The 27,671-nt window shown below is 36.5% G+C and overlaps 1 protein-coding gene across 1 annotated transcript in view; it reads right to left on the reverse strand.

Annotated features, from left to right (window-relative positions):
- Nucleotides 1–766: 766 nt before the first annotated feature.
- The window catches only part of LOC105189790 (uncharacterized), a 53,919-nt gene continuing 27,014 nt past the window's right edge, over nt 767–27,671 (reverse strand). The window contains exons 2-4 of the mRNA XM_011152117.3: nt 6,131–6,799; nt 2,787–2,966; nt 767–1,243 (exon numbers count right to left, since the gene is read on the reverse strand). Coding sequence (XP_011150419.1) covers nt 979–1,243; nt 2,787–2,966; nt 6,131–6,789 — 1,104 coding nt within the window. The 5' untranslated portion in view covers nt 6,790–6,799 and the 3' untranslated portion in view covers nt 767–978. The remainder of the gene's footprint in view (nt 1,244–2,786; nt 2,967–6,130; nt 6,800–27,671) is intronic.

Raw genomic sequence — 27,671 nt, forward strand, 5'->3', positions numbered from 1 at the left:
CTGCTGTAGTTAGCTGTTATAGCTTCCTCGCCATTACCCTCACTATTATGCTCACGTAAACTTTTTTACGATAGTGACATGTCATATCCTTCGTATGCACTTGACGAACGTTCGCGATTATTTCTTTTAATGAATTTCGTACACTAAGCTTCAATAAAGCATTAATATTTGCCAAAGAAAAACACACTATATAATCTTTCTAACTATTTCCAACATATCTAGATGCGTTATGATATATAACAAGCCGTCGAAATAATAAATTATTCGAACAATCAACAGTTATATAATATATAAATATATTCAGAAATGATATATACAATTATAAAAACTAATAAATTTCGGCTAATTTTGGGGAAGTTATTTTTTTTTAGGATATTTGTTACATTGATAATATATATTGATAGAAATAATTCGTTACTGTTGCTGTTATTCGACAAATAACGATTTCTTATAATTTCTGTTATTTTTACTCATCAAGCACCGAAAATCTATTTTTACGATTAATTACCACCCCACCCCATGTATATGTATGTATATAGCGTGTGTGTGTGTGTGCGCGCGTATAAAATAATGTTAAAATTATTATATTTGTTACCGGTATTAACAAAAATAAAATAAGGTCGTTACTAAAAAACAAAATGTAATAGCAACGATATTACATTTTTTTATATACAAGTAACGTGTTACTTCTTAACCCAGGTTTCTACTTAATAAATGGTTAAGCCTTCATTGAAGCTCAGTATATATATACATATATATATACATATATATGTACAATCAGCCAGTGTGCGACTAGGCGCGTAAGATTGTATTAACATTTTTATAAAAGTCGTAAAATTGGACGTATCTTTGAACGTTTTTTCGTGACGGATAGTGAGAGAAAGGAAAGGAGAGCGAAGACGGCTGCACTTGGACGATATTTATGTACTATGCTAACAGCGGCTTCGACCGACTACTGCGGTCGACTATTCGTTGTACTTACCTAACGTAAACGCGGCAAGTGGAATTGTTCACACGCCGGTCACTAGCGAGACGCCGGCGGTCCTCGAAAAAGTCCTTGAGAGCGGTGACACCTAAGACGAAGATCACCGGGATCATAGCGACTTCTTTACCAAAGGCGTTTATAGCTGGTACCCAGTTGAGCAGCACGATGAATATAAAATATAGATTCGCCACGCGATGGAACTGCTCCAGCAGGTTGCGAGGTAGGAAACTTAGTGCCGTATACTTGGTTGTGCGTACTCTGAAAGCAAGCATACGAACGCGGAACGCGTGTGAGATGATTCTGTGATATACAATAAATATTGTATAGGTTGTTATCAAGACGGTATTTCAGCCCGAAAGGAAATGCTTCCACAAATAAATATAAAAAATGTCGAAGATGAAGAATAACATTTTTGGAGATTATACGTAACCTCACTTATACCTTCACGGTCTCACGGACTTTTCAGGTAGTATCTACTTTTCAAGTTGTTCTACACAGGGTGTTCCATTTTAATAGTGTACCTCGATTATCATTGCAAGGAGCGGTTGTAGAGAAAAATGTTTCAGACAAAAGTTGTAGGATTCAGAGAAGGTCACCTGATGGTGGCCTTCATCTTAACCTTGGGATCAAATTTGAAGGTCATTCGAAGGTCAACATAAAAATTTCAAAACGGGAACTCTATTTTTCAGTATATATTCTTGTAGCTCAGCTCGAGAGCTTTCCAAAACATTATAATTAAGTATTTTTTTATTCAGTATTTTCCGAGTTACAAGGCTTGAAACAGAACAGTACCGTCGACATTACCCAAGATGTGCCATATGGAGGTTGCTCGGTCAGATTTACACCTTTTTTGTCTTTTATGTGTGTGTGTGTGTGTGTGTGTGTGTGTGTGTGTGTATGTGTGTGTGTGCGCGCGCGCGCGTGCGTGTGTGTATATATGTGCATGTGTATGTGTGTGCGTGCGTGTGCATGTGTGTGCGTGTGCGTGCGTGCATGTGCGTGTGTGTGCGTGCGTACGTGTGCGTGCGTGTGTGTGCGCGCGCGCGCGCGTGTGCATGTGCGTGTGTGCGTGTGTGTGTGCATGTGCGTGTGTGTGTGTGTGTGTGTGTGTGTGTGTGTGTGTAACAAACTATGCTTCAACACTAGCTATGCTTCAAAGAGTTCACAACAATTTTTACGAAAGATTGCGTTTATGTATCCAAGGAGGGGGATGTGTTTTCCAACACCTTCAATAAAATATGTATTTTATCATTCTTAGGTATCCACACATACGCACACACAAGACAAAAAAGGTGTAAATCTGAACGAGCAACCTCCATATGGCATATCTTGGGTAATGCCGAAGTTCTGTTTCAAGCCTTGTAACTCGAAAAATACTGAATAAAATAATACTTAATAGTAGTGTTTTGGAAAACTCTCGTGCTGAGCTACAAGAATATATACTGAAAACTAGAGGTTTTCGTTTAAAATTTTTGTGTTAACCTTCGAATGACTTTCAAATTTGACCCCAAGGTCAAGATGAAGATGACCATCAAATAACCCCCTCTGAACTCGACAACTTTTGTCTGAAACATTTTTCTCTACAACCGCTCCCTGCAATGATAATTGAGATGCACTATTAAAATGAGACACTATATATACTTATTCACTAGAGTCTTTTACAAAATTACGATTTTACGCATATATGTACAAGGTCGAAAATTGTACAAGTAACTTCAATGATTTATAACGTTAAGGCATATATGATATCTAGTGTATTGGGTCGAGCCAATTCTGCCGCGTTAAGTTGCCATACGCTTACCTGTTGTCCATCCTACCGCTGTTAGGATGCTGACTCGCTGGCGTCTTTGGAGGAACTAAGTGATTCGGCACTATTGTCCTTAAACGAGGCTCTTCTAGCAATGGACCGAAACAATGGGCCCATATCCTCCTCCACCAAGGAGGCGCGACGCTACGTCTTATCGTGTATATAGATTCCGATCTGCGAACACAATTGCGGCAACATTTTAGCCGTTTGTTTTCCTTTCGCCTGTTCTTCATAAACTATATGTGATATATTTTTCAAAGAAATGAGAGAGAGAGAGGTGTTATTTTGATATCAAATATTAAATTTTCCGATCATTATTTATAAAATAATATTCCCTAAATTTCTTTAAGTTAAAATTTCAGTTGAAAATTAAAGTGACGACCAAGTCATTAAAATCGAATAATGTCACAATTTTTCAATTATATAGAATGAATTCTTCTACTACGGATCATCAAGTAACCATTTTCATTTGAAATTAAAGAATGAATCCATTGGCACTGGAGCAAATTCATTCTAACTGCTTAAAATATCTATTTGTATGCATTAAAAATTCAATCTAACAAGGAAACATATCCAACCGTCTTTCACCGATTTTGATGGGCATTGGATATCTTGTAGAGCATTTCGTTTAATCTTGTAGTTAATGTAATAGAAAATATGCGCAAGTAGTAATAAAGCATAGCGCAAATGAAGAGAAGTAACGCAACGTTACGTACAGTACCTACCTACTCGCATAACGCGGTGCCTATAACGCGAAACTATTAATCATGCAGTTTTGCTAAAAATTGAATCGAGGAACTATACTATTGTTATATATGGGTGGATTCGACATTCAACGCTCTTTAATTTTTGTGCTTACAAAAATTTAAAAATTTGCGAAGGTAACGGAGAAGGGAGAGGGGGAGGGGGTACAATATTGCATTTTGAAAATTTTTACTAGACTGATGGAAAGAGTATAAAATATTGTAAAACTTTTGTCTGAATTTTATGAGATATTAAATAACAACGAAAAAGTCCGTTTTCTTCAAGGGGTGGTTTCGACCCCTAAACCTCGAGATAAGCACATAAAAAGATACGTATCTAATGTTTTTTAATACTCTATAAAATATCCAATACCCATCAAAATCGGTGAGAGACGGTTGAATATGTTTCTTTGTAAGTCTGAACTAAACATTCACTCTTGTGTAATCCGAGTGACAATATTTTTATTATTGCTAAAAGTATTTTCCCTTGTTTCAAGTAAAACTTCATTTCAAAGAATGTAGAAAATAATATTTTATATCAAACAATCAGTGTTACATTTATCGATAATTATCGAAGAACATTAAATCAACATTCGAAGAACATAAAAAGAAAATTAAATCAAAATTTATTGTGTGAAAATGAGATAAAATATATTAAATAGAAATAGAAAATGTACATTATACAGAGTCTGCCAAAAGTTCCGTGACCGTTAATTATTTCAAAAAATGATTGGTTAAAACAATGTTTGAAACAAAAGTTGTAGGGCTTAAAAAAGCTATCAAGTATTGATAATTGTTTGATCTTGGAATGACCTTGAGAAACGCTATCAAGGTCGGCATAAAAATCTTAAATGGAAACTCCAACTTTTTATTACATCGTTTTTTTCCACCAATTAATTTGAACAACTTTTGTCTAAAACATTTCTTTATTTGCCTAATATTTTTTGAGATATTTAACTTATAACTTGATAACTTTTTTAATATTTAACTTACGATATCTCGCTAATTGTTTGTCGGAATAAAAAATGGTACTAGACTTTTTTATTCTTGATCTTAAGAATATATTGGTACAATATTTGATCTTAAGAATATATTGGTACAATAATGCTCTATTTTTTGTTAATTTATCGATCTTTCGAAATTTCAAAATCATCAAATTAACAAAAGTCAGGGCGCTATTGTAACAATATATTCTTGAAACCAAGTAGAATAAAAAAGTACCATTTTTTTATTCCGACAAACAGTTAGCAAGATATCGTAAGTTAAATATTAATTATTAAATATTATAAGTTAAATATTAAAAAAGTTACCAAGTTATTCTAAATATCTCCAAAAATATTAGGCAAATAAAAAAATGTTTCAGACAAAAGTTGTCCAAATTAATTGGTAGAAAAAGACGATGTAATAAAAAATTAGAGTTTCCATTTAAGATTTTTATGTCGACCTTGATAACGTTTCTCAAGGTCATTCCAAGGTCAAACAATTATTAATATCTGATAGTTTTTTTAAGCCCTACAACTTTTGTTTCTAACACTATTTTAAACAATCATTATGTTTTAAAATAATTAGCCGTTCCGGAACGTTTGGCAGACCCCGTATACAATGTCCCATTTTAATGTCCCACCCTAAATAACTCTTCAGTATTGAAGTTTCAAGGAAAATGACCTCAATAAAAATTGTAGGGATTTAAATGAGCTACCTTATGATGACCTTGACTTTGACCTTAACTTCTATTTTCAAGGCCATTTGAAGATCAACTTGCGTTTTTTAAACGGAAATATTAACTTTTTATTACACTGTTTTTTTCTACTAGTCAATTTGAACAACTTTTGTCTAAAACAGTTTTTTACTGTCTAATATTTTTTATTGTCAGTTTGAGGAAAGCCTGATAACTTTTTCAATATTTAATTTACGATATCTCGCTAATTGTTTGTCGGAAGAAAAAGTGGTACTAGACTTTCTTGCTTTATTTAGTCTCAAGAATATATTGTTACAATAGTGCCTTGATTTTTGTTAACTTACTGATTTTTGAAAATTTCAAAATCATCAAATTAACAAAAATCAGGCCGCTATTGTAACAATATATTCTTGAGACTAAATAAAGTAAGAAAGTGTAGCATTACTTTTTCTTCCGACAAATAGTTTGTGAGATATCGTAAGTTAAATATTGAAAAAGTTATCAAGTTTTCCTCAAATATCTCAAAAAATATTAGACAAATAAAAAACGTTTTAGACAAAAATTGTTCAAATTAACTAGTAGAAAAAAACAGTATAATAAAAAATAAGGATTTCCATTTAAAAAACGCAAGTTGACCTTCAAATGACTTTGAATATAGAGGTCAAGGTCAAAACCAAGGTCATAAAGTAGCTCACTTAAATCCCTACAACTTTTATTCAGATCATTTTTCTTGAAACTTCAACACTAAAGAGTTATTTGGGGTAGGACATTAAAATGGGACACCCTATATATTTATATACATTTCATGTGTGACATCAATTTGCCAGTGTATTTGCCTACTATAGTCACGTCGTTATCTTATTGCGCGATCGTTGTTACTGCGACGACACGATAAATCCTCTTTCGTATGTATATACCTGGACGCCTGACGTGAATGACCACGAAAAGAAGGCATCCTGCCGGCAGTGGCTGGCCTGCTGCCGTTCTCTCTGTGACCTGGTGGCAGGATGAAGTCCGTTCTGGAGCCAACGCGGTTGTGTCCCGTTACGGATTGGCCTTGCACGTCCACCACCTGACCCTGGCTGAAGGCTCTTTGATGACCCGGCTTCTTCAATGCCGATGGGCGACCCGCGGCCGTCGCGCTTCCGCTGTTCAATGTCGTCAATGGGCCTAGGAAAGATCCGTACGTTGTCTGCCATCCTGCCGTCGTGCAATCCGCCAAGACACCACCGTGGCTGGCCGATCTCGCATGCGTCTTCGGAAATGGTCGTCTCCTGGCAGGCGACGTCACCTCCTCCACTGCATCCTCGTCCTCGTCGCCATTGCCAGACCTTGTGAACGTGGTGGTTACTGTCACATTGTTGATCGTCATTGTGGTGCTCGTATTCGTGCTCGTCGAGGTCGAAGTGTCCGCCGTTCCATTGTAGAGAAAGGACGGCTGAAGCGGCATCATCGTCGTCGATGAGGACGACGAAGACGTTGCACACCTGGGGTGACCTGCACTCGGGAACACATAGAGGGACCCCTGTCTGCCGATCTCCTCGCTGGTTGCTTCCTGCGTGTCGTCCTCGGACATACTGGCACATCTACGTACGCGATGTAGAAAGATTTGCCGTATGATAAAAATTGAATTAATCAAAAGACAAGACAAGACAAGATAAAAGAATCAACATAAGTCGGCACACTAATAAGAATGAACTATAATAACATGTATTATAATAGCAACCCGTGTAGAAATCTTTCTATCTTTTTCCTATTTATTGTCGGATTCCGGTGAGATTTCATCAAAAAAAGAAAGCTAAAAGGATTCCGATCTGGTTTCTTAACATAGAACCTGGTTTTAGTTAATGTCTGGAAAAATGTAAGATTTTCTGGTCAGTTCCCAGTTAGAAATCCATACGTTTACGCACGATAATAAATGTCTGCGCGTACAGCTCGGATTCTAATTAATAATTCCAAAGTAATCCCTTGGTCCGTGCTGCCACTACTATGGTCTAAGAAATGTGGAAAAATTAGAAGATATTTATTGGATTCTGATCGGTAATTCCTAGGTCCGTGCTAGTGTCGTTTATAAATGCTGAGAAAAAATATGTTAGTTTCATAGCATTGGTTGAAAGCTACGAACCGAAAGTCAGAAATGTCAAAAATGGATAATGAAGAAAAAAAGAGAAAAGTTCGAGAACAAGAAAAAAATATATAGAGAAGTGCAAAAAGAAATAAATCAAGAGATTCAAGAAGCATATGCGAACTGTAAGTAAATTTATATATCATGATATGATATAAATATATTCCAATGAGCACTAACAAGGAGAACCCTCAGCTTTGTAGAAGGAAAATTATGTACAATATATAATTATATCTAGACAAATTTATATAATCATATTTTTTATTTTAAGTATAAAAAAAATAATCAATGCTAATATAATTGTAGACACATTCGTGAAGAATTTTTATTGATTGCAATTGTGCGCAAAGATAAATAAGAAGCACAACAAGGTTAGTTGTTTATTAGCTAATAAACAACTGATGTAACAAGATATTAAGTATTACTATATTAAGTTTCAATGATTATAAGATTATAAGATTGAATAATATCAAATATTTTACAGTATTTTTTGGTAAAGGAAGATTTTCTAAAGTTTACGTTCCAAAAATGATTTCATTTAATGATATTACAGTTTATTTCAGATTAATTTATTTACTACAGTTTATTATTATTCAGTTCAATTCATTTTTACTATAACACTATAATTTACTATAACTATAATGTTTATTATAATGTTATATTTCCTAAAGAAAAATATATGTCCAATATATATTGTAAAAACATTTTTTGATAATTATTAATTTTTTGTTAATTATTTGTTAATTTTGTTAATTATATTTTGTTAATTATTATATAAAAATAAAATTATTCCAAATAAATGAATATAAACAATATCTGTGTTCATAATTTTACAAAATTGGAATTCTAAATTGAAATATTTTGCATATAATTATTCTTTTTATGTGTTTTAATGCTGTACTGTTGACTAGTGCAATAAATTAAAGTGAAAAATAATGGGTATGTGAAGTTAGCACCTCATCTTTAGTTCTCGATAGTTCTCATTAAAGTTTTAGCTTCCTTTTGAAGAGTATAAGAGCTCTTTTATATTAATAAAAAGAGTTCCGGCGATTCACAGTATTAAAATAGCAATTGAAAAATGGGGTGCTAACTTCACACCCAACTTCAAGATCGAATAATTCTGAATAACTCATTCGATGTCTTTTGACGAGTACTAGAGTCCCTGATAGATAAAAAGATATTCTGATTTCTTTCCATAAATTAAAAATTTCGAAAAATTGAACGTCAAGCTCGAATAGTTCTGAATGGTCTATCCGATTTCTTTCGATGAGTTCTAGAGTTCCTGATATAAGAAAAAAATTAAATTCACAGAATTGTTTAAAAAATAATTACTAACAGTATTACCGTAACAGACCTTTGACGTCAAATAACTTTTTAATTACTGGTCGGATCGCTTTCGACCATTATAATTTCTTTTAGAACTCTTAGAATGCTATCCAAACTGTCCTCAGAACTCCTCAAAGAGAACTCTCAAAAGTAATTTCGCTCAGGACTTAGCCAAATTTTGCTCGTCGAATCTTTAAGGTGGAATAAGTTCTAAACGGTTGATTGGATCGCTTTTGACCGTTATAATTTCTTTTAGAACTCTTAGAATGCTATTCAAAACCGTCTTCAAAACTACTGAAAACTCTCAAAAAAAACTTCAATCAGGACTTGGCTAAATTTCGCTCGCCGGCGAGATTTTTTTAAATAATTCCAAGAGTTCTCATGACAGTTTTAGATAATATATTGAAAGTTCTAAAAAAAATTCTAATGATCGAAAGCGATTTAACCAACAACTTAAAACTTATTCCATCATAAAAATCCGGCGAACGAAAATGGCTGTCCTAAGCGAAATTTTTTTTTTGAGAGCTTTCAGGAGTTCTGAGGGCAGTTTTGAATAGCATTCTAAGAGTTCTAAAAGAAATTATAACGGTCGAAAGCGACCCGACCAACCGTTTCGAACTTATTTCATCTTAAAGACCCGGCGAGCGAAAATGGCTGTCCTAAGTGACATTTTTTTTTAGAGCTTTCAGGAGATCTGAAGGCACTTTTGGATAGCATTCTAAGAGTTCTAAAAGAAATTATAACGGTCGAACGCGATCCGACCAACCGTTTAGAACTTATTCCACCTTAAAGATCCGGCGAGCGAAAATGGCTGTCTTGAGTGAAATTTCTTTTAAGAGTTTTCATGAATTCTGAGGGCACTTTTGGATAGCATTCTAAGAGAAATTCTAATGATCGAAAGCGATTTAACCAACAACTTAAAACTTATTCCATCTTAAAGATCCGGCGAGCGAAAATGGCTAAGTCCTGAGTGAAATTTCTTTTGAGAGTTCTCAGGAGTTCTGAGGGCCTTTTGGATAGCATTCTAAGAGTTCTAAAAGAGTTCTAAAAGAAATTCTAATGATCGAAAGTGATTTAACCGACAACTTAAAACTTATTCCACCTTAAAGATCCGGCGAAATTTGGCTAAGTCCTGAGCGAAATTTTTTTTGAGAGTTCTCAGGAGTTCTGAGGGCCTTTTGGATAGCATTCTAAGAGTTCTAAAAGAAATTATAATGGTTGAAAGGGATCCGACCAGTAATTAAAAAGTTATTTGACGTCAAAGGTTACGGTAATATTATTAGTAATTATTTTTTAAACAATTCTGTGAATTTAATTTTTTTCTTATATCAGGAACTCTAGAACTCATCGAAAGAAATCGGATAGACCATTCAGAACTATTCGAGCTTGATGTTCAATTTTTCGAAATTTTTAATTTTGTGGAAAGAAATCAGAATATCTTTTTATCTATCAGGAACTCTAGTACTCGTCAAAAGACATCGAATGAGCTATTCAGAATTATTCGATCTTGAAGTTGGATGTGAAGTTAGCACCCCATTTTTCAATTGCTATTTTAATACTGTCAATTGCCGGAACTCTTTTTATTAATGTAAAAGAACTCTTATATTCTTCAAAAGGAAGCTAGAACTCTAATCAGAACTATCGAGAACTAAAGTTGGGGTGCTAAATTCATATACCCAGAAATAATACACGTTTCACTCTAACTTATTGCACTAGTTTAGCAATGCAGCAATAGAAAGACCCCAAATATCTACGAGGAATCTGGTTCGTAAGTCCGATTGGATCTCTGTCAGTTTTTCTGGTTGGAATCCTTATTAAAAATCGGACATTTCCCAACCGGATTCAAACGGGTTTTTCTGATCAGATTCCAGCGATAACTGAAGAAAACCGTCCGGATCCTTGCCAAAATTTCTACACGGAAATGTTGGATTTACTTTGAGTTGAATAAACCATATCATATAATAAAGAAATAATAAATTGCATGTGCTATTTCAAAAAGTCAATTTGTTCTAAAATAGATTTAAAGAAGAATATCAAGATATATATCCAAATAGTATTTATTAAAATACAAAAAGGAAATATAGAAATCATTTAAGATCATAATACGTACAATTATATTTAAATTTTTCTTTAATTAAAAAGTAATGGATAACATTATTAAAAACTAAACGGGTAAACAATTTGCTCCTTGATTTACAATACTTAATAAAATTAAGAAATGAAAAATACTTGAATAATTATAATTTATTATTAATTTTACACTAGCTTTATTAATACGAGATCTGCCAAAAGTATCCGACCTTTGCCTGTATCATGAGAAAGAGTTATTCCGGAGTGATATGAACAACGTTGTCTTCAAAGTTTCCTTCCGAAGCAATGACTTTCTGCTAACAGTGCACTCACTTGCAAAAGCAGTCCTGGAAGTCGTTTTTCTGATAACCAGCAGCTCCCTCGTCGCATTTCTCTTTATTGCCCTTCAACGAATGTTTTAATTCAGAAAATAACAAAAGTCACACGGAGCTATATGTGGACTGTACAGAGGTTGACGAAGTTGAATAATGCCGTGTTTAGTCAAAAACTCCTGAATCGGGTGAAATGAATGAGCAGATGCGTTTCATGCAGTCATTGTGAAATGCGACGCTCAGAGTTTTCGACACTCACACAATTGCGAACCGTTGCTGACTGAACAGCTGGGTCGTGCCGTTTGGTGGGGATACTCCTAAAGATCCATAAATACTGAATACTTGTTTTCCATAATAGGATGCCCAAGGACAAAGATATACACAGAGTTCGGATACTTTTGGGACAGAACTCATATGATTAATGATAGCTGTATGCTGGAATATCCAGGTGAAAATTGAAGAAGAACTGCACTTAATATCATCAGGACTTATCAAGCTTTGGATACTTAATGTATCTAAGTTGCATTAACCCCTTAATTGCCAATGGTAAAGATCTTTGTCATTCTGGACTTTTCATAGACTGCCAGGAAAAGGCATATTTTTGTCACAGAATATTTGAGAATATCAGCGCTCAGAAGTATTTTAGATGACAAAGAAATATGTTTTTATATGTTTCCGTGTATGCTAAGCACGATCCCCCATCACTGGTTTTGTAAAATTTTGCTTCTAGAAAAAGACATTACGGCTACAACAAAGCCATGTTTTCGATTTTTTGAAAATCATTGTCATGGTGTATTGAGCTATGTTAGAGACCACAAGTGTTTTGAATAACAAACGTATTTTTATATATTTTTTAAAACACTGAACATGATCCTTTTTTATTTTTAATAAATTTGTTTTCTATTTACTTTAAGGTTACAAATTATGTTTTCTATTTACTTTGCTATACTGAAGTCACTATTTTGAATTTCGGTGGTTTCATGGGAAATTCGTAATCAGTATCCCTAAAAACTTCCGTATGTAAGGTTTCAGCTACTTTTAACTAGTGATTGTTGAAAAATATGCGAATTTCCTTTTTTATTATTTTGCCATGTTGGAGCCGTCATTTTGAAGTTTAATATTTTCATAGAAAATTTACATTCAACATTCCTAAAAACTCACAGATACAAGGTTTCAATTATTTTCGATAACTTTTGATTTTTAGCAGTCAGGACCATTTTTCTTAAAATGTACTGGCAGTTAAGGGGTGCATACGAGCTTCTAAGTATAATACATTTTCTTTCTCTATAAATCCTTAAAATCCTTGACTTGTCATTAACTTTTAATAAATACTGCTCAAATATCTTTCTTAGTTTTTGTAAGTATCCGAAATCAAAAACAGATTTTCGTGATCTATTTATTTTATAATATTGGATGATTGCATAAATTTGTGCCCGATTTTCATAAATGGCGTTAACTTACAGCTCCGGTATTTTTGTTTGGTTATGTTGCATGCACTGAATAGGTGAGTTTCTTGTATCACTTTAGCGTCAGGCATTGTTCAGATAAATCGATTTGTGCGTAAGAGAAATTTTTAAAAATGGAGAAAAGGTGGATTTGTGGCATGTAATGCTATATGAATTTCGGAAAGGAGTGAGTGTTGGGACTGCACGAAAAGACCGCAAGAAAACATTCAGAGCGTTTATTTGGACCGTGCTCCTATTCTCCGGGCAGTTAAAAAATGATTTCGAAATGGCGATTTCAACTTGGAAGATCAACCCCGCTTTGGACAACCTTCTGGCATTGATGACGACATTGTGTGTGCCTTAATGGAAAAAACCCAAGAATTACAACTGAGGAGATTGCTGAGAGGCTGAAAATCGATAATTCGATCGCGTTTCGCCATTTAAAAAATTGGATACGTTTCCAAACTCGATACATGGGTGCCACATCTTTTGACTAAAAGGAATAAGCTGAACTACATGAAATGTAGCTTTGTGAAGTTAGCCCGCGACTTAAAAAAAAATTTTTTCTTGCATTAAACATGTGCCAAATTGTAGAATATGTAGTGAAAGAATTTATGTTTGTAGTAAAAAAATAAAAAAGTTATAGGGAGGAAAGGAAAAGGCCGCCCGCAAAATTGGAGGGCTGAGTTCAAACCAAGCCTATTAGAAGCCAAATCGTTTGTAGAAATATGTAGTGAAAGAATTTTCGTTTGTAGTTGCTCAGAAAAAAAGTTGCACACCCTTATGTTCTAAGGGTAGCTATTTTCACCTCGTCGTGGGGGTTGACTTGAAACCGGTTTTAATCGATGCTAAAGGGTTTGTAGAAATATGTAGTGAAAGAACTTTTGTTTGTAGTTGCTCAGGAAAAATGTTACCATTCCTCTAAGTAGCAAGGGTAGAAACTAGTGACTCTAATTTTGCTCTTGTCGTGCGGGCTATCTTGAAACTGGTTCTCATCGATGCTAAAGAGTTTGTAGAAATATGTAGTGAAAGAATTTTCGTTTGTAGTTTGCTCAGAAAAAAAGTTACATATCCCTAAGTTCTAAGGATAGTTATTTTCACCCCGTCGTGGAGACTGACTTGAAACAGGTTCTAATCGATGTTAAATGGTTTGTAGAAATATGTAGTGAAAGAATTTTTGTTTGTAGTTGCACAAAGGCGAAATTAGAGACACTAGTTTGTATCCCTGCTACTTACAAGTAAAGGTACCTAACTGTCACTCATCGATTTTGATGAAACTTTGCCCACTTATACTTTTCGTCGACATCATTTTAATTTACATGGAAAAAATGGTCCCACCCACGAGACATAGACGCCATATTTGATCCGCCATTTTGTATTTTTGAATTTTCACGTCAGATTCAAATTTAGCGACCCCAAAAGTCCCAACCTTTCAGCCTTTCGAATAAACAATAAGATAGCACTTCTAACGCGAAAACACTCTATATAAATAAGGGGTAGTTCCCACCCCTAAAACTGCTTCTCCGCAGATAAAAAAAATACGTGTCGATTATTTTCCATAGCTCTATAAGTGGGCAAAGTTTCATCAAAATCGGTGAGCGACAGTTGGGTACCTTTACTTGTTAGAGGGATGGTAACTTTTTCCTGAGCAACTACAAACAAAAGTTCTTTCACTACATATTTCTACAAACCCTTTAGCATCGATTAGAACCTGTTTCAAGTCAGTCTCCACAACGGGGTGAAAATAGCTACCCTTAGAACATAAGGGTGTGCAACTTTTTTTCTGAGCAACTACAAACGAAAATTCTTTCACTACATATTTCCACAAACAATTTGGCACATGTTTAGTGTAAGAAAAAACAATTTTTTTTAAATCGCGGGCTAACTTCACAAAGCTATGAAATATGGCCATTTCTCTCCTCGCACATAAATAAAAAAGAGCCTTTTTTGAATCGAATAGTAACAGGCGATGAGAAGTGGATTCTATACAACAACGTGTAGCGAAAGAGGATTTGGAAAAAAGTAGCCGAAGATGCAGAATCTGTTGTAAAAGCCTGCATCTACTAAAGGTGTTGCTGTGTGTTTAGTAGGATTGCAAGGGAATTATTCACTTCGAGCTATTCCAACGTTTCAAAACAATCAAGTAGGGCGGACAAGTACTGTGAGCAACTCACTAGACTCGATGCGACTATTCGAGAAAAACGTCCGGTTTTGGTCAATCGGAAGGACATAATCTCTTCCGCCACGACAATGCTAGACCGCACGTCGTCCGACAGATGCTGCGAAAACTGCAGGAGTTGCAGAAATTCTCCAGCATTCACCATATCCTCCAGATATTGCGCCTTCAGATTTTCATCTGTTCCGGTCTTTGCAGAATAGTTTGAATGGCTAAAATCTTAAGTCCGAGGAAGCTATCGAAAACCTCCTCACGAACTTTTTTCAAGGAAAATCAAGCTCTTTTTTCAAAAATGGAATCGACAAGCTTGTAGATAATTGGAAAACAATTGTAGAGAAGAATGGAGACTATATAGGGTGTCTCATTTTAATATCCCACCCGAAATAACTCTTCAGTATTGAAGTTGCAAGGAAAATGATTTCAATAAATGTTGTAGGGATTTAAGTGAGCTACCTTATGATGACCTTGATTTCGATCTTGACCTCTATTTTCAAGGTCATTTGAAGGTCAACTTGCGTTTTTTAAATAGGAATCCTTATTTTTTATTACACTGTATTTTTCTACTAGTCAATTTGAACAACTTTTGTCTAAAACAGATTTTTATTTGTCTAATATTTTTTGAGATAAATGAGGAAAGCCTGATAACTTTTTCAATATTTAACTTACGATATCTCGCTAATTATTTGTCGGAAAAAAGTGGTACTAGACTTTCTTGCTTTATTTAGTCTCAAAAATATATTGTTACAATAGCGGCTTGACTTTTGTTAACTTACTGATTTTTGGAAATTTCAAAATCATCGAATTAACAAAAATCAGCACGCTATTGTAATAATATATTCTTGAGACTAAATAAAGTAAGAAAGTCTAGTACCACTTTTTCTTCCAACAAATAGTTAGCAAGATATCGTAAGTTAACCGTTTGAGTCCCAAGCAGCGCGATCGCGCTGTTCAGATTTTATGTCGAGAAAACCCAGTACATTTCGATCATTGTGGACAACTGACGGTGCGTTACCGATTGTCGAAGTCGCGCGCTCAGATTTACTGAAGCAAGTATATCACACCGATCCTTTTAATGTAAATAGTACATTTTATAATAGGTAGAATAATACTATAATAATGCAATAATACATTACAAAATAAAAATTTTTATTTCATTGTTATCTTCTCAATAATTTTTATCGAACAAAACTTGAAATATTTATAAATTTACAGTACGCATATGTAATAATACAGATGTATTTTATAAAATAACGAATTACAAATTAACAATATTTTTGTGTTATGAACAAATAATTTAAATGGAGAGTAACAATTATAATTTGTAACATCGGTGTTTATCAAAACATGTTGGATGGATTCCTTTTGCTTCGTTGCTCCGTTGCTTCGTCTAATCATTTTGAAACACACAATTATTAACAATGAGAAACACTTACGCAAGAATACGTCCGATCGCTTTGCAAACTACAATAAATGTGACAGAGCGATGAGAAAAAGACGAGAATCACGTTACCTAACAAATACAAGAAGCGGTATTGGTCCGATTGGGATTCATCGATGTAAAATAAACAAAGCGCTATCGCGCTGCTTGGTATTTCTCGACCTAAAATAAAACAAGCGCCATCGCGCTGCTTGGGTCTTTTCATACTCATTTATAGAAAGCGCGGTTGCGCTGTTTGGGATTCTTCGACAGTGTTTTTTCAATACCCCCTGGGACTCAAACGGTTAAATATTGAAAAAGTTATCAAGTTTTCCTCAAATATCTCAAAAAATTAATTATTAAATTAAATTAAATATTATATATATAATAAATTAAATATATAATAAATAAATTAAGTACATAATAAAATATTATATATATAATAAATTAAATATATAATTAAATTAAATATTAGACAAATAAAAAAATGTTTTAGACAAAAGTTGTTCAAATTAACTAGTAGAAAAAAACAGTATAATAAAAAATAAGGATTTCCATTTAAAAAACGCAAGTTGACCTTCAAATGACTTTGAATATAGAGGTCAAGGTCAAAACCAAGGTCATAAGGCAGCTCACTTAAATCTCTACAACTTTTATTCAGATCATTTTTCTTGAAACTTCAATACTGAAGAATTATTTGGAGTGGGACATTAAAATGGGACACCCTGTATAATTTATTAATAAAACTGTATTCTTTAAAATTTAAGTTTATCTTTAAATCGGGCATTATGCTATCCAATTTAATAACTTAATTAATAACTTATGGAATCCAATCATTCCATATTATTCATTACCTTTTAATAGAAAAAGATTATTATTCCTTGTGGTGATTTTTAATTATTTTTTTCAAGTTTTTAAAGTTTTTCAAGTTAATAAAATATATATTTCAATATTTTTAAATCTATTTTTTGAGTAAAGTGAGTTATTGAAGTAATACACGGTTAATTGTTTTTTATAATATTTATGAGATCCTTTCATTAAATTTCAAATCAAAAATATATTTCAATTATAATTTTTAGATAGTTTTCAGATATTTCATTTTGTATGAATTAAATAAAAATTTTATTATATTCGTTCCACAAAAAATATTTATATAGGAAAGCATATAAATATTTCTTTCAAAATTATTTCTGCATCAAGTTTTACAAATAGAAATATATGGGGTATCCGGTAATTAGCTGCCAACTCGAAGCATGAAGGTAGATTGGGTTAAGAGAAACATAAAAATCCCATACCATTTTGCGAGATTCATAATAATTATCGAGTTATTAATGACAGAAATCTGAGAAATAGGAGAGCGCCGACATAGATGATTGGAAAAGCGTTGCAGCTGCTCAGGCCATAGCGCGGCCCAGTCGATCCAGCAACTGTTGCCGGTGTGCGGCGAGAGGAAGGACAACGCGCCACTATTCGTTGTTTTATCTCGCCGCACCTACGTCTCGTCGCACACCACCAATAGTTGCTGGGTCGATTGGGCCGCACTGTAACCCGAGAGGCTACGATGCTTCTCCAATCATCGATCTCAGCGCGCGCTCATTCGTCAGTCAGATTTCTGTAATTAATAACTCGATAATTACTAGGTGCGCAACTAAGTTTCCGGGTTTCATACATGGATGACGCTAATGATACATGTAGTCGACATACGAGGGTGGTCCGATAAGTACTTAGCCTACAAAAGAAAAACGAAAATTTTGGAAAAGTGGCGATTTATTTCTCAACATAGTCTCCTTTTAGCTCGATACACTTGACCTAGCGATGCTCCAACTTCTTTAACCCGTCTGAAAAATACGTTATCTCGAGGTCTGCAAAGTAGGCCTCCGTGGCGGCGATGACCTCCTCATTCGACTCAAATTTCTGCCCGGCGAGTGACTTTTTCAAGTTTGGAAACAAAAAGAAGTCGCACGGGGCCAAATCTGGAGAATACGGTGGATGGAGCAGCAGTTCATAGCCCAATTCGACCAATTTGACCGTGGCGAGGGCGGAGGTGTGAGCCGGTGCGTTGTCATGGTGGAAGAGCACTTTTTTCTTCGCTAAATGGGGCCGTTTTTTCTGCAATTCAGCGTCGAATCGGCCCAATAATTCGGCATAGTACAGCCCTGTGACCGTTTTGCCCTTCTCCAGGTAGTCGATGTAGATCACACCTTGTGAATCCCAGAAAACAGTGGCCATCACCTTTCCGGCCGATAGGACAGTCTTCGCCTTCTTCGGAGCACGTTCGCCGGGTGAAGTCCACTGTTTCGACTGTTCCTTGGTCTCTGGTGTGTACCAGTGGATCCATGTTTCGTCGACGGTCACGAAACGACGCAGAAACTCCTTCGGATTGCGCTTAAACAGCGTCAAACACTGCTCTGAAGTGGTCTCACAGTTGCGCTTGTTGTCCGGAGTGAGCAAATGCGGCACCCATCACGCCGACAGCTTTCTCATGCCCAAAATTTCATGCAGGATATGACTCACGCAGTCTTTTGAGATGCCTACTGTCTCAGCTATCTCGCGCACCTTTAATCGGCGGTCTGCCAATACGAGATCGTGGATTTTTGTCATGTTATCCTCCGTGGTAGCCGTTTTCGGGGTACCTGGGCGTGGCTCATCAAAAACCGACGTGCGACCACATTGAAACTCGTTAAACCAATTTTTGACGGTCGCCATCGAAGGAGAAGAGTCACCGTACACAGCATATAAGCGCTCTTTGATTTCGCTGCGCGATTTCCCTTCCAAAAACAAGAATCGAATCACCGACCGATATTGCTCTTTTTCCATTTTTCTAAAATCCGCGGACACGCCCGCTTCCACACGCGGTCAAAACAAAACTACGAGTCCGATTCGGCTGAAATTTCGACAGTAGCCGTCTACGAGAATGTACTACACGATAGTAAATTTCTCTTGCGATAGTGGCGCCATCGGGCGGTGAGGCTAAGTACTTATCGGACCGCCCTCGTATGTTTAAACAATGCATTTCTTCTGATATATTAATTTATAACATATTTACTTATATGTGCTACTATGTTTTTAGTCGCAATTATAGATTACGCTTTTGAAATTCGTAATAGATTGAATGTCGCAGTCCCGTGGAATTTCATTTCAAACGTAGTAAGTCTTTAATGTACTTTGATTGCTCTCGTGACGTAATTCCCGCCCTTATATCAATATATTCCCAGCTTGTTCCTTTGTTGTTACTGTTTAATTTGAAAATCCATGTTTTATTATTTATTTCGAAGAATATTTGCTTATCTGCGATACGGGCGATACGGGCGAGTCATTGTTCCGCGTATCCGGAATAATAATCATACGTGCACCGCCGCGTGTTCCTGCTAAACAGAATACGCAAATATCAGGTGTAGTAAAAAGAAATCCATTATTTTTGCATGAAGTTGAAAGCTTTAATTACCATAGTTAGAATGATCCGATTTACGTCAAATATGCGCCGTTTTGTTCGATAACTTGTTGCCATTTTGAAGGTAATTTCATTATGCCTCTCTCATAGAAGCCCTCGTCCCTATTGGCAAAAAATTGAGACAGTCGATTTTTACAAGCCTCTCTTGAAGCGAATTTTTCACCAGCAAAATTGTTCGCCATGGACAGGAACAGATGGTAATCACTTAGTGCCAGATCCGGACTATAAGGTGGATGCATAAGAACCTCCCAACCAAGCTCCCGGAGTTTCTGGCGAGTCATTATCGATGTGTGTGGCCTGGCGTTGTCCTGATGGAACACAATTTCTCTCCTATTGGCCAAAGCTGGCCGCTCCTAGGCGATTGCTTCCTTCAGACGGTCCAATTGTTGACAGTACAGTTCCGAGTTAAGAGTTTTGCCGTAGGGGAGCAGCTCATAGTAGATAATTCCCTGCCAATCCCACCAAACACACAGCAAAACCTTCCTGGCCGTCAATCCTGGCTTGGCCACCGTTTCCGCCGGCTCACCGCGATTCGACCATGACCGTTTTCGCTTGACGTTGTCGTAAGTGATCCACTTTTCATCACCAGTGACCAACCGCTTCAGAAATGGGTCGATTTTGTTGCGATTCAGCAGCGATTCGCAGATGGAAATTCGGTCCATGAGGTTTTTTTTCGTTAACTCGTATGGCACCCATACATCGAGCTTCTTTTTGTATCCAGCCTTATTCAAATGGTTCCAAACGGTTTTTTGTGCAATCTTTAGCTCTTGGGCAATCGGAACAGTGCTTACATGACGGTCGGACTCGACATGTCCATGATTTTATCGATATTTTCGACAATTGGCCTTCCAGTGCGTGGTGCATCTTTGACATCGAAATTAGCGGAACGGAATCGACGAAACCAAAATTGCGCGTGATTAGCTGTTACAGTATCAGGACCATAATCACTATTCATATTTTCAGCCGCCTGGCTTGCGTTTTCGCCTTTATCGAAGAAAAACTATAAAATATAGCGTATTTTCTCTTTGCTAGTGTCCATCTTTGATGCGCGTTCAAACAAAACTGAGTCAACTAATCACAAAACTGTCAGAAAAGTTTTTTTAGTACGAAATCTCATCTTTCTAACGCCATCTAGTGGAACCCGATCAGACTTATACAACGCGAGATACAAATAACTAAAGCCATCTATTGGAAAAATAATGGATTTCTTTTTACTACACCTGATATAATCACGCATTCCAGGCATTTCTATAGTTTTGCCAAGTTAATTCCGGGAAGCCAATCCGAGATATGTTGTTTTAAAATAAAACATTTTATATTTATATTAATGTTAAGTTATAAGTAAATATGGCATGATAGATTAATTTATTTTATATTTTAACGAAATAAAAAATTACACATAGAAATATTACATACACACATATATTAATGTTAAAATTATAGTTGATGTTAAGTAAACTATAGCAACGTTAAAATTATTTTTTATCAATGTTCAATGTTTACACATAATGCAAACACTTAACTATCAATATTAGTATATTATTAAAAGTAATACACATTTTAGAGCTAACTTTAAACTTTGTCGCCAACGATAAATTGTTGGTTATCAAAGAACTGTCAAAGAGCTGTCAAAGCTGATTACATAATTTGTTTTAGATTAGAATCGATTTAGCTCCTCTTTTTAAAGCTAATGCGAAATATCTTCTTTGATATAAGGAGTATATATTTCTAACAGGATAACTGTTAAACTCATATTGCACGAATTCAAAATTATCTTCAAAATATTTTTGGGAATCATAATATAAGTACATATAGACCAATCCGATAATTGGCTCGTTTTCCAGATATATTTCCAATAGATTTCGTCTATATTAAACACCAATTAATAATTAATAATTAATGATGTTCAAAATCATCGAGAAAAGGTAATCATAGCTTGTGCAATCTATATGTGAATTTAAATAATATAATAGCTGCTATGTACAGTAATTTGTTAAAAAAAAAACAAAGTTTTATGAGTTTTTCCATTGTTTTTATAATGCTATTAATAAAAATGGTATTTTTGATAGAGCATTCAATTCGTCTTAAAGTTTTCTATAATATCAGGTGTAGTAAAAAGAAATCCATTATTTTTCCAATAGATGGCTTTAGTTATCTGTATCTCGCGTTGTATAAGTCCGATCGGGTTCCACTAGATGGCGTTAGAAAGATGAGATTTCGTACTAAAAAATTTTTCTGACAGTTTTGTGATTAGTTGACTCAGTTTTGTTTGAGCGCGCGTCAAAGATGGACACTAGCAAAGAGAAAATACGCTATATTTTACATTTATTTTTTCTTCGATAAAGGCGAAAACGCAAGCCAGGCGGCTGAAAATGTGAATAGTGTTTATGGTCCTGATACTGTAACAGCTAATCACGCGCAATTTTGGTTTCGTCGACTCCGTTCCGGTAATTTCGATGTCAAAGATACACCACGCACTGGAAGGCCAATTGTCGAAAATATCGATAAAATCATGGACATTGTCGAGTCCGACCGTCATGTAAGCACTGTTTCGATTGCCCAAGAGCTAAAGATTGCACAAAAAACTGTTTGGAACCATTTGAATAAGGCTGGATACAAAAAGAAGCTCGATGTATGGGTGCCACACGAGTTAACGAAAAAAAACCTCATGGACCGAATTTCCATCTGCGAATCGCTGCTGAATCGCAACAAAATCGACCCATTTCTGAAGCGGTTGGTCACTGGTGATGAAAAGTGGATCACTTACGACAACGTCAAGCGAAAACGGTCGTGGTCGAATCGCGGTGAGCCGGCGGAAACGGTGGCCAAGCCAGGATTGACGGCCAGGAAGGTTTTGCTGTGTGTTTGGTGGGATTGGCAGGGAATTATCTACTATGAGCTGCTCCCCTACGGCAAAACTCTTAACTCGGAACTGTATCGTCAACAATTGGACCGTCTGAAGGAAGCAATCGCCTAGAAGCGGCCAGCTTTGGCCAATAGGAGAGAAATTGTGTTCCATCAGGACAACGCCAGGCCACACACATCGATAATGACTCGCCAGAAGCTCCGGGAGCTTGGTTGGGAGGTTCTTATGCATCCACCTTATAGTCCGGACCTGGCACTAAGTGATTACCATCTGTTCCTGTCCATGGCGAACAATTTTGCTGGTGAAAAATTCGCTTCAAGAGAGGCTTGTGAAAATCGACTGTCTCAATTTTTTACCAATAGGGACGAGGGCTTCTATGAGAGAGGCATAATGAAATTACCTTCAAAATGGCAACAAGTTATCGAACAAAACGGCGCATATTTGACCTAAATCGGATCATTCTAACTATGGTAATTAAAGCTTTCAATTTCATGCAAAAATAATGGATTTCTTTTTACTACACCTGATATTATTAGGACATTAAGTATGAAATGTCCGATTTCCTTAAGTACTAAGTTCGACAGTCGATATTTCTGACATTTCACCTTTACAGTTCTTGGTTTTTTTGTTGTGAAGGTACGTCATCACTCTTTCAAACGCATGTTTTGGTTTATGATTATCTTTCGAATTGTCTTTGTTACAGCAATTTTGGTGTAACCATGAATAAGCTAAAAGTTCATGTTATTTTTGAATGAGTTCCGTCGTGGAACCAATGCAGCGCAGATAACTCGAAATATCAACGAAGTGTTTGGTGAAGATGTGGCTAATCAAGGCACAGTACGTCGATGGTTTGAGAAGTTCCGTTCTGGCGATTTTAATTTTAAAAATGAGCCACATGGGCGACCCGAGACCAAGGTGGATAATGATAAGCTTGAAGCTGTAGTGGAAGCGGATACATCTCAAACTACATGTGAATTAACAGCAAGGTTTAACGTTACTATTCCAACAATATTGGATTACAACAAATCGGCAAGGTAGAGAAGCTGGATATATGGATCCCACATGAATTAAACGAGCGTCAGAAGAAAAATCGTCTAGAAGTTTGCCTTTCTTTACTATTACGACATAAAGGCGAACCATTTTTACATCGTATTACGTACGTACTTGAGTTACGTGTGATGAAAAATGGATTCTTTTCGACAATCGCAAGCGTTCGGCACAATGCTTGGATATAGATAGGAAGCCAAAACATAGTCGCCTCGCTGTACATCGCATATTAGTAGTATAGGGGTAGATATGACCAGTCAAAACATTCCCCCTTCATTCGACCCTCCGGCGCCACTAGACCACGCCCACCGGTGCCGCAGGGTCGAATGGAGGGGGAATGTTTTGAGTGGCCATACCTACTCTAAGGCTGAAAATGGCGGAAATTTGAATCACCGGAATAAAAATTAGCGTAATCTAAATATTAAATTTTTATTATTCATATTAAGCATTGTTAGTGATTCTAACTCTTGGTTAGCTGGTTAATTTACATATTACTTTTGGAAAAATCTCCTAGGCACTCTGCGAGGCTCGAACCCGAGACCTCAGACTCTCAGAGTCTAAAAATGTCTTACCACTGTTCTGCTGCTACTCTTTGGTAGAAACTGGTTTCACGACGTACATGTAAAACGGTGAGAGGTGTGTGTGTATGTGTGTGTGTGTGGTGTGGTGTGTGGTTAGTGCGAAGTCTCTGGAAAAATCCTGTAGGTCCTAGCCGGATTCGAACCTGGGTCCGCTGGCTTTCGAGTCAAGCGACTTACTTACTCCGCACTGCTACTGCTATACCCTGATGGAAACTAGCTATATTGTATACACACGAAGAGTATCGATGTCAAGCGTGAAAAATTTGACAAATTCTAGAACCTACGGGACTCGGGTCCCCACTATGAGACCCCGGCTCTCGATTCTCGCGAACGTGTGCGAGCATGTTCGAGCAGGTAGGGATCATTTTGAAGACAAAAACTACCCAGCGATTGTTGGAAGACGATACCTCTGGTCTATGTCTACCCGAATATTACCTGTGTGGGTCTTCTCGCTTTCGAACTCGAAAAGTTTACAACGGGATTTGTTACCTCGAACTGGAAATCACAGGGAAGAGAAAAGAGGTGAAGAGAAAGGAATGCACAATATTTTTCATAAAATTAATTTACATTTTATTCTTATACATTTTTCTTAATACAGGATTGAACCTGGTATATAGGGATATGATGATCTAGCGATTTACGTTTACATTGACAAAAGATTTTCTTATACATTCGTACAATCAACTGATCGTTTCGTTTACAATCATTGGTAAGCAAACTGTTAAACTGCCCGAGGTTATAACCCCGACACATAAAGTAAAGAAAAAACACAGCAATAACCACATCTCATACCGACGACCACAAGTCGTCGATAAGAGTCCCTGTAGCTGAAAGGTATTCCATTGGTAACATAGGTCTACAAAAATGGGATCATGATTGTTGTTGGGGCTGGGTTGTTGGGCAGCTGGGGGGTCGTTTCCTAAGTAATTTTCTGCGTAGAATCCGAATTCGAGGTCAGAATTGGCCCATCACGTCAGGATTTTGAGATATTTGAGGTTATATACTCGAAAAATGGCTTTTTGGACTACTTTTGAGATTATGTATAGGACGCACAAAAATTTTTAGCTCTTTTCTTCTAATTGCATCATTTAGTACTACTCTTTCCCTTCAAAATGAGCTGTCGAATGGTCATCTACGATTTTTCCTTGCAAAGTTACGGCCATTTTAAGATAACATGATGAATTCCAAACCCTGCGCCGTTATACTGCTGCCCAACAACCTCATGAGCATTCACATTAAACCTGTAAATTTTGAACTATAAACCCGAAAACCTGGACTGAAAACTGTATATATGGGTAAACCTATTAATAGGTTTGGAGTCGATCTGAGATCAGATTCGTAATCAGCGACCCCAAAAACCCATATATACAGTTTTTAGTCCAGGTTTTCGGGTTTATAGTTCAAAGTTTACAGGTTTAATGTGAATGCTCATGAGGTTGTTGGGCTATAACGGCGCAGGATTTGGAATTCATCATGTTATCTTAAAATGGCCGTAACTTTGCAAGGAAAAATCGTAGATGATCATTCGACAGCTTATTTTGAAGGGAAAGAGTAGTACTAAATGATGCAATTAGAAGAAAAGAGCTAAAAAATTTTGTGCGTCCTATACATAACCTCAAAAGTAGCCTAAAAAGCCATTTTTCGAGTATATAACCTCAAATATCTCAAAATCCTGACGTGATGGGCCAATTCTGACCTCGGATTCGGATTCTACGCAGAAAATTACTTGGGAAACGACCCCCAGCTGCCCAACAACAAAACCTTGTAGACCTGTGTAAATGATGGTGAATTTCTTCTAAGACGCAGGAGAAATCGTGAGTCCCAGGGTGGCATCTCGTAGCTGTCGAAGTATGTGGCCGCTCCATTCCGATCGACGTAAAATGCGACCCAGTGCTGTTCCGGACGATCATGATTGTCCGTATTAGCGACTACTGCTGTCGACCTCGTCCACACCTTCGGTAGTCTGTCGGCTGGATAAACGCTTGTGTATCTAGTATTGACATGTTGCAATGCATGTTGAATTTCGAGCGAATTCATTTTATATAATTTCGTTTATCTCTGGTAACGCGATTGTTATAGTTTTCGACGGCTCGACGGAATGTTCCAACACAGTATTTGTCTCGTTTTCCTCTTCTTCAACCGGCGACTGTTCGCTCCCTGATTTGTCGGAATAACTATTTTCTCTGTCTTCCTCGTCAATTTTGGAGGACAAACACCGGGTCACATAGATGTTGTCGCGTTTCCTAATGTTGATTTGACTTTGTTCGATGAACCAGTGTTTCAATTTGTATTGTTGTGTCCGAGCCACAAGGTTTATGGCAGCGTCCGTTGTCCGTGAGCCTTAGGCATCTGATGCTGATTTTGACAACTGAACGAAGATTGTCTGGACGACGGAAAATCGATAAGAAGAAAACAACAGCTGACAGAGAGCTTCCGGCAAGTTGTCATCGTAGACAGACGCGAGAATTGTAGATCAGAGAATTATTCTTGTTTAAAGCTTGAGTGAGCTGTTCTGTTAATAGAAAGTTCCTTATTCTTTCACGAGTGTTTTCATTTACCCGTGTGCAAGTGTGAGTGTTGGCGTGAGTGCAACAGTATGCATCGCGTAATACACAATGATAACGTCTGTGTTTTCTAAATGTGTGGAATGAGCAGCCTTCTATTCGTTCGCTGGGTGAAACATCACTGGACGTCGGCGAGATATTCTCCAGATTATACATGTTTCGCGCTAACAAATTTTGCAAGTAGCTCGCTTTTTCCTTGCCTTTTGTTATGAAGTCACGAATATGGCTCGTAATTTCACGCAAGCGCGGATAAAAATATTTTGGATTAGTCTCCCCATTGTACCACTCGATTCCATGATAATTCAGCGAAAGCCAATTATTTATCCGTCTTGATTTTTCGTTCAATTCTGCAAATGAATACTCTGGAGCTAAGATCCAATGTTCGACAAATGCCTCATTAATACCGACATTAATAGCCACCTTCTTGAGCACATAAGTATCGTTGCTATTGCGAAAACACTGCATTTCGATGATCACATCCATGTTCTCATTGTATTCGCAATTCTGCTTTGCCGAAACTATACTCTTTACGGCTCGAAGTCGACTGAGTTCTTTTCTCAAAATTTTTTCTCTGGAGGAGAATGATGTTGAAAATCTTTACACAGGAAGGGGAAAGACGCCGAAAAGAAAAGTGGGAGATGTGTTTCTTTAACCGCTATAATCTACAATGACTTGACGAGAAGAATCTATTTCCAGCACACTTTCAAATTCAGCGTAAACTAAGCAATTGACCGTTGTTGTAAGTGTTTCGAAACGTATTTCCATTCGCAAACTACCATGTTTCACAAGGTTCCATTGGCCCGCGCAATTAGCTGACAGATCAGGAGTGAGATCAAAAGTGAAAAGAGTATAACCAGCAGGATAATGTTCTCTGGATATAGAATTAGTTTCGTTCAAAAAGTGAATGCCCGTTCCTGAGAAAAGGGTGTGATACGCCTCGGCGTAAAGCATCTCGTTACCAAAGAATTTGGGTTGTAACGCTCTGCTAGGGATTTGAGTACCATCGACATACAACGAAAAGAAATTTATTCCATAATGCTTGAAATTGAATGGATTTA

Source organism: Harpegnathos saltator, unplaced genomic scaffold, assembly GCF_003227715.2.
Source record: "Harpegnathos saltator strain DR-91 unplaced genomic scaffold, Hsal_v8.6 scaffold260, whole genome shotgun sequence".
NCBI classification, from domain to species: domain Eukaryota; kingdom Metazoa; phylum Arthropoda; class Insecta; order Hymenoptera; family Formicidae; genus Harpegnathos; species Harpegnathos saltator.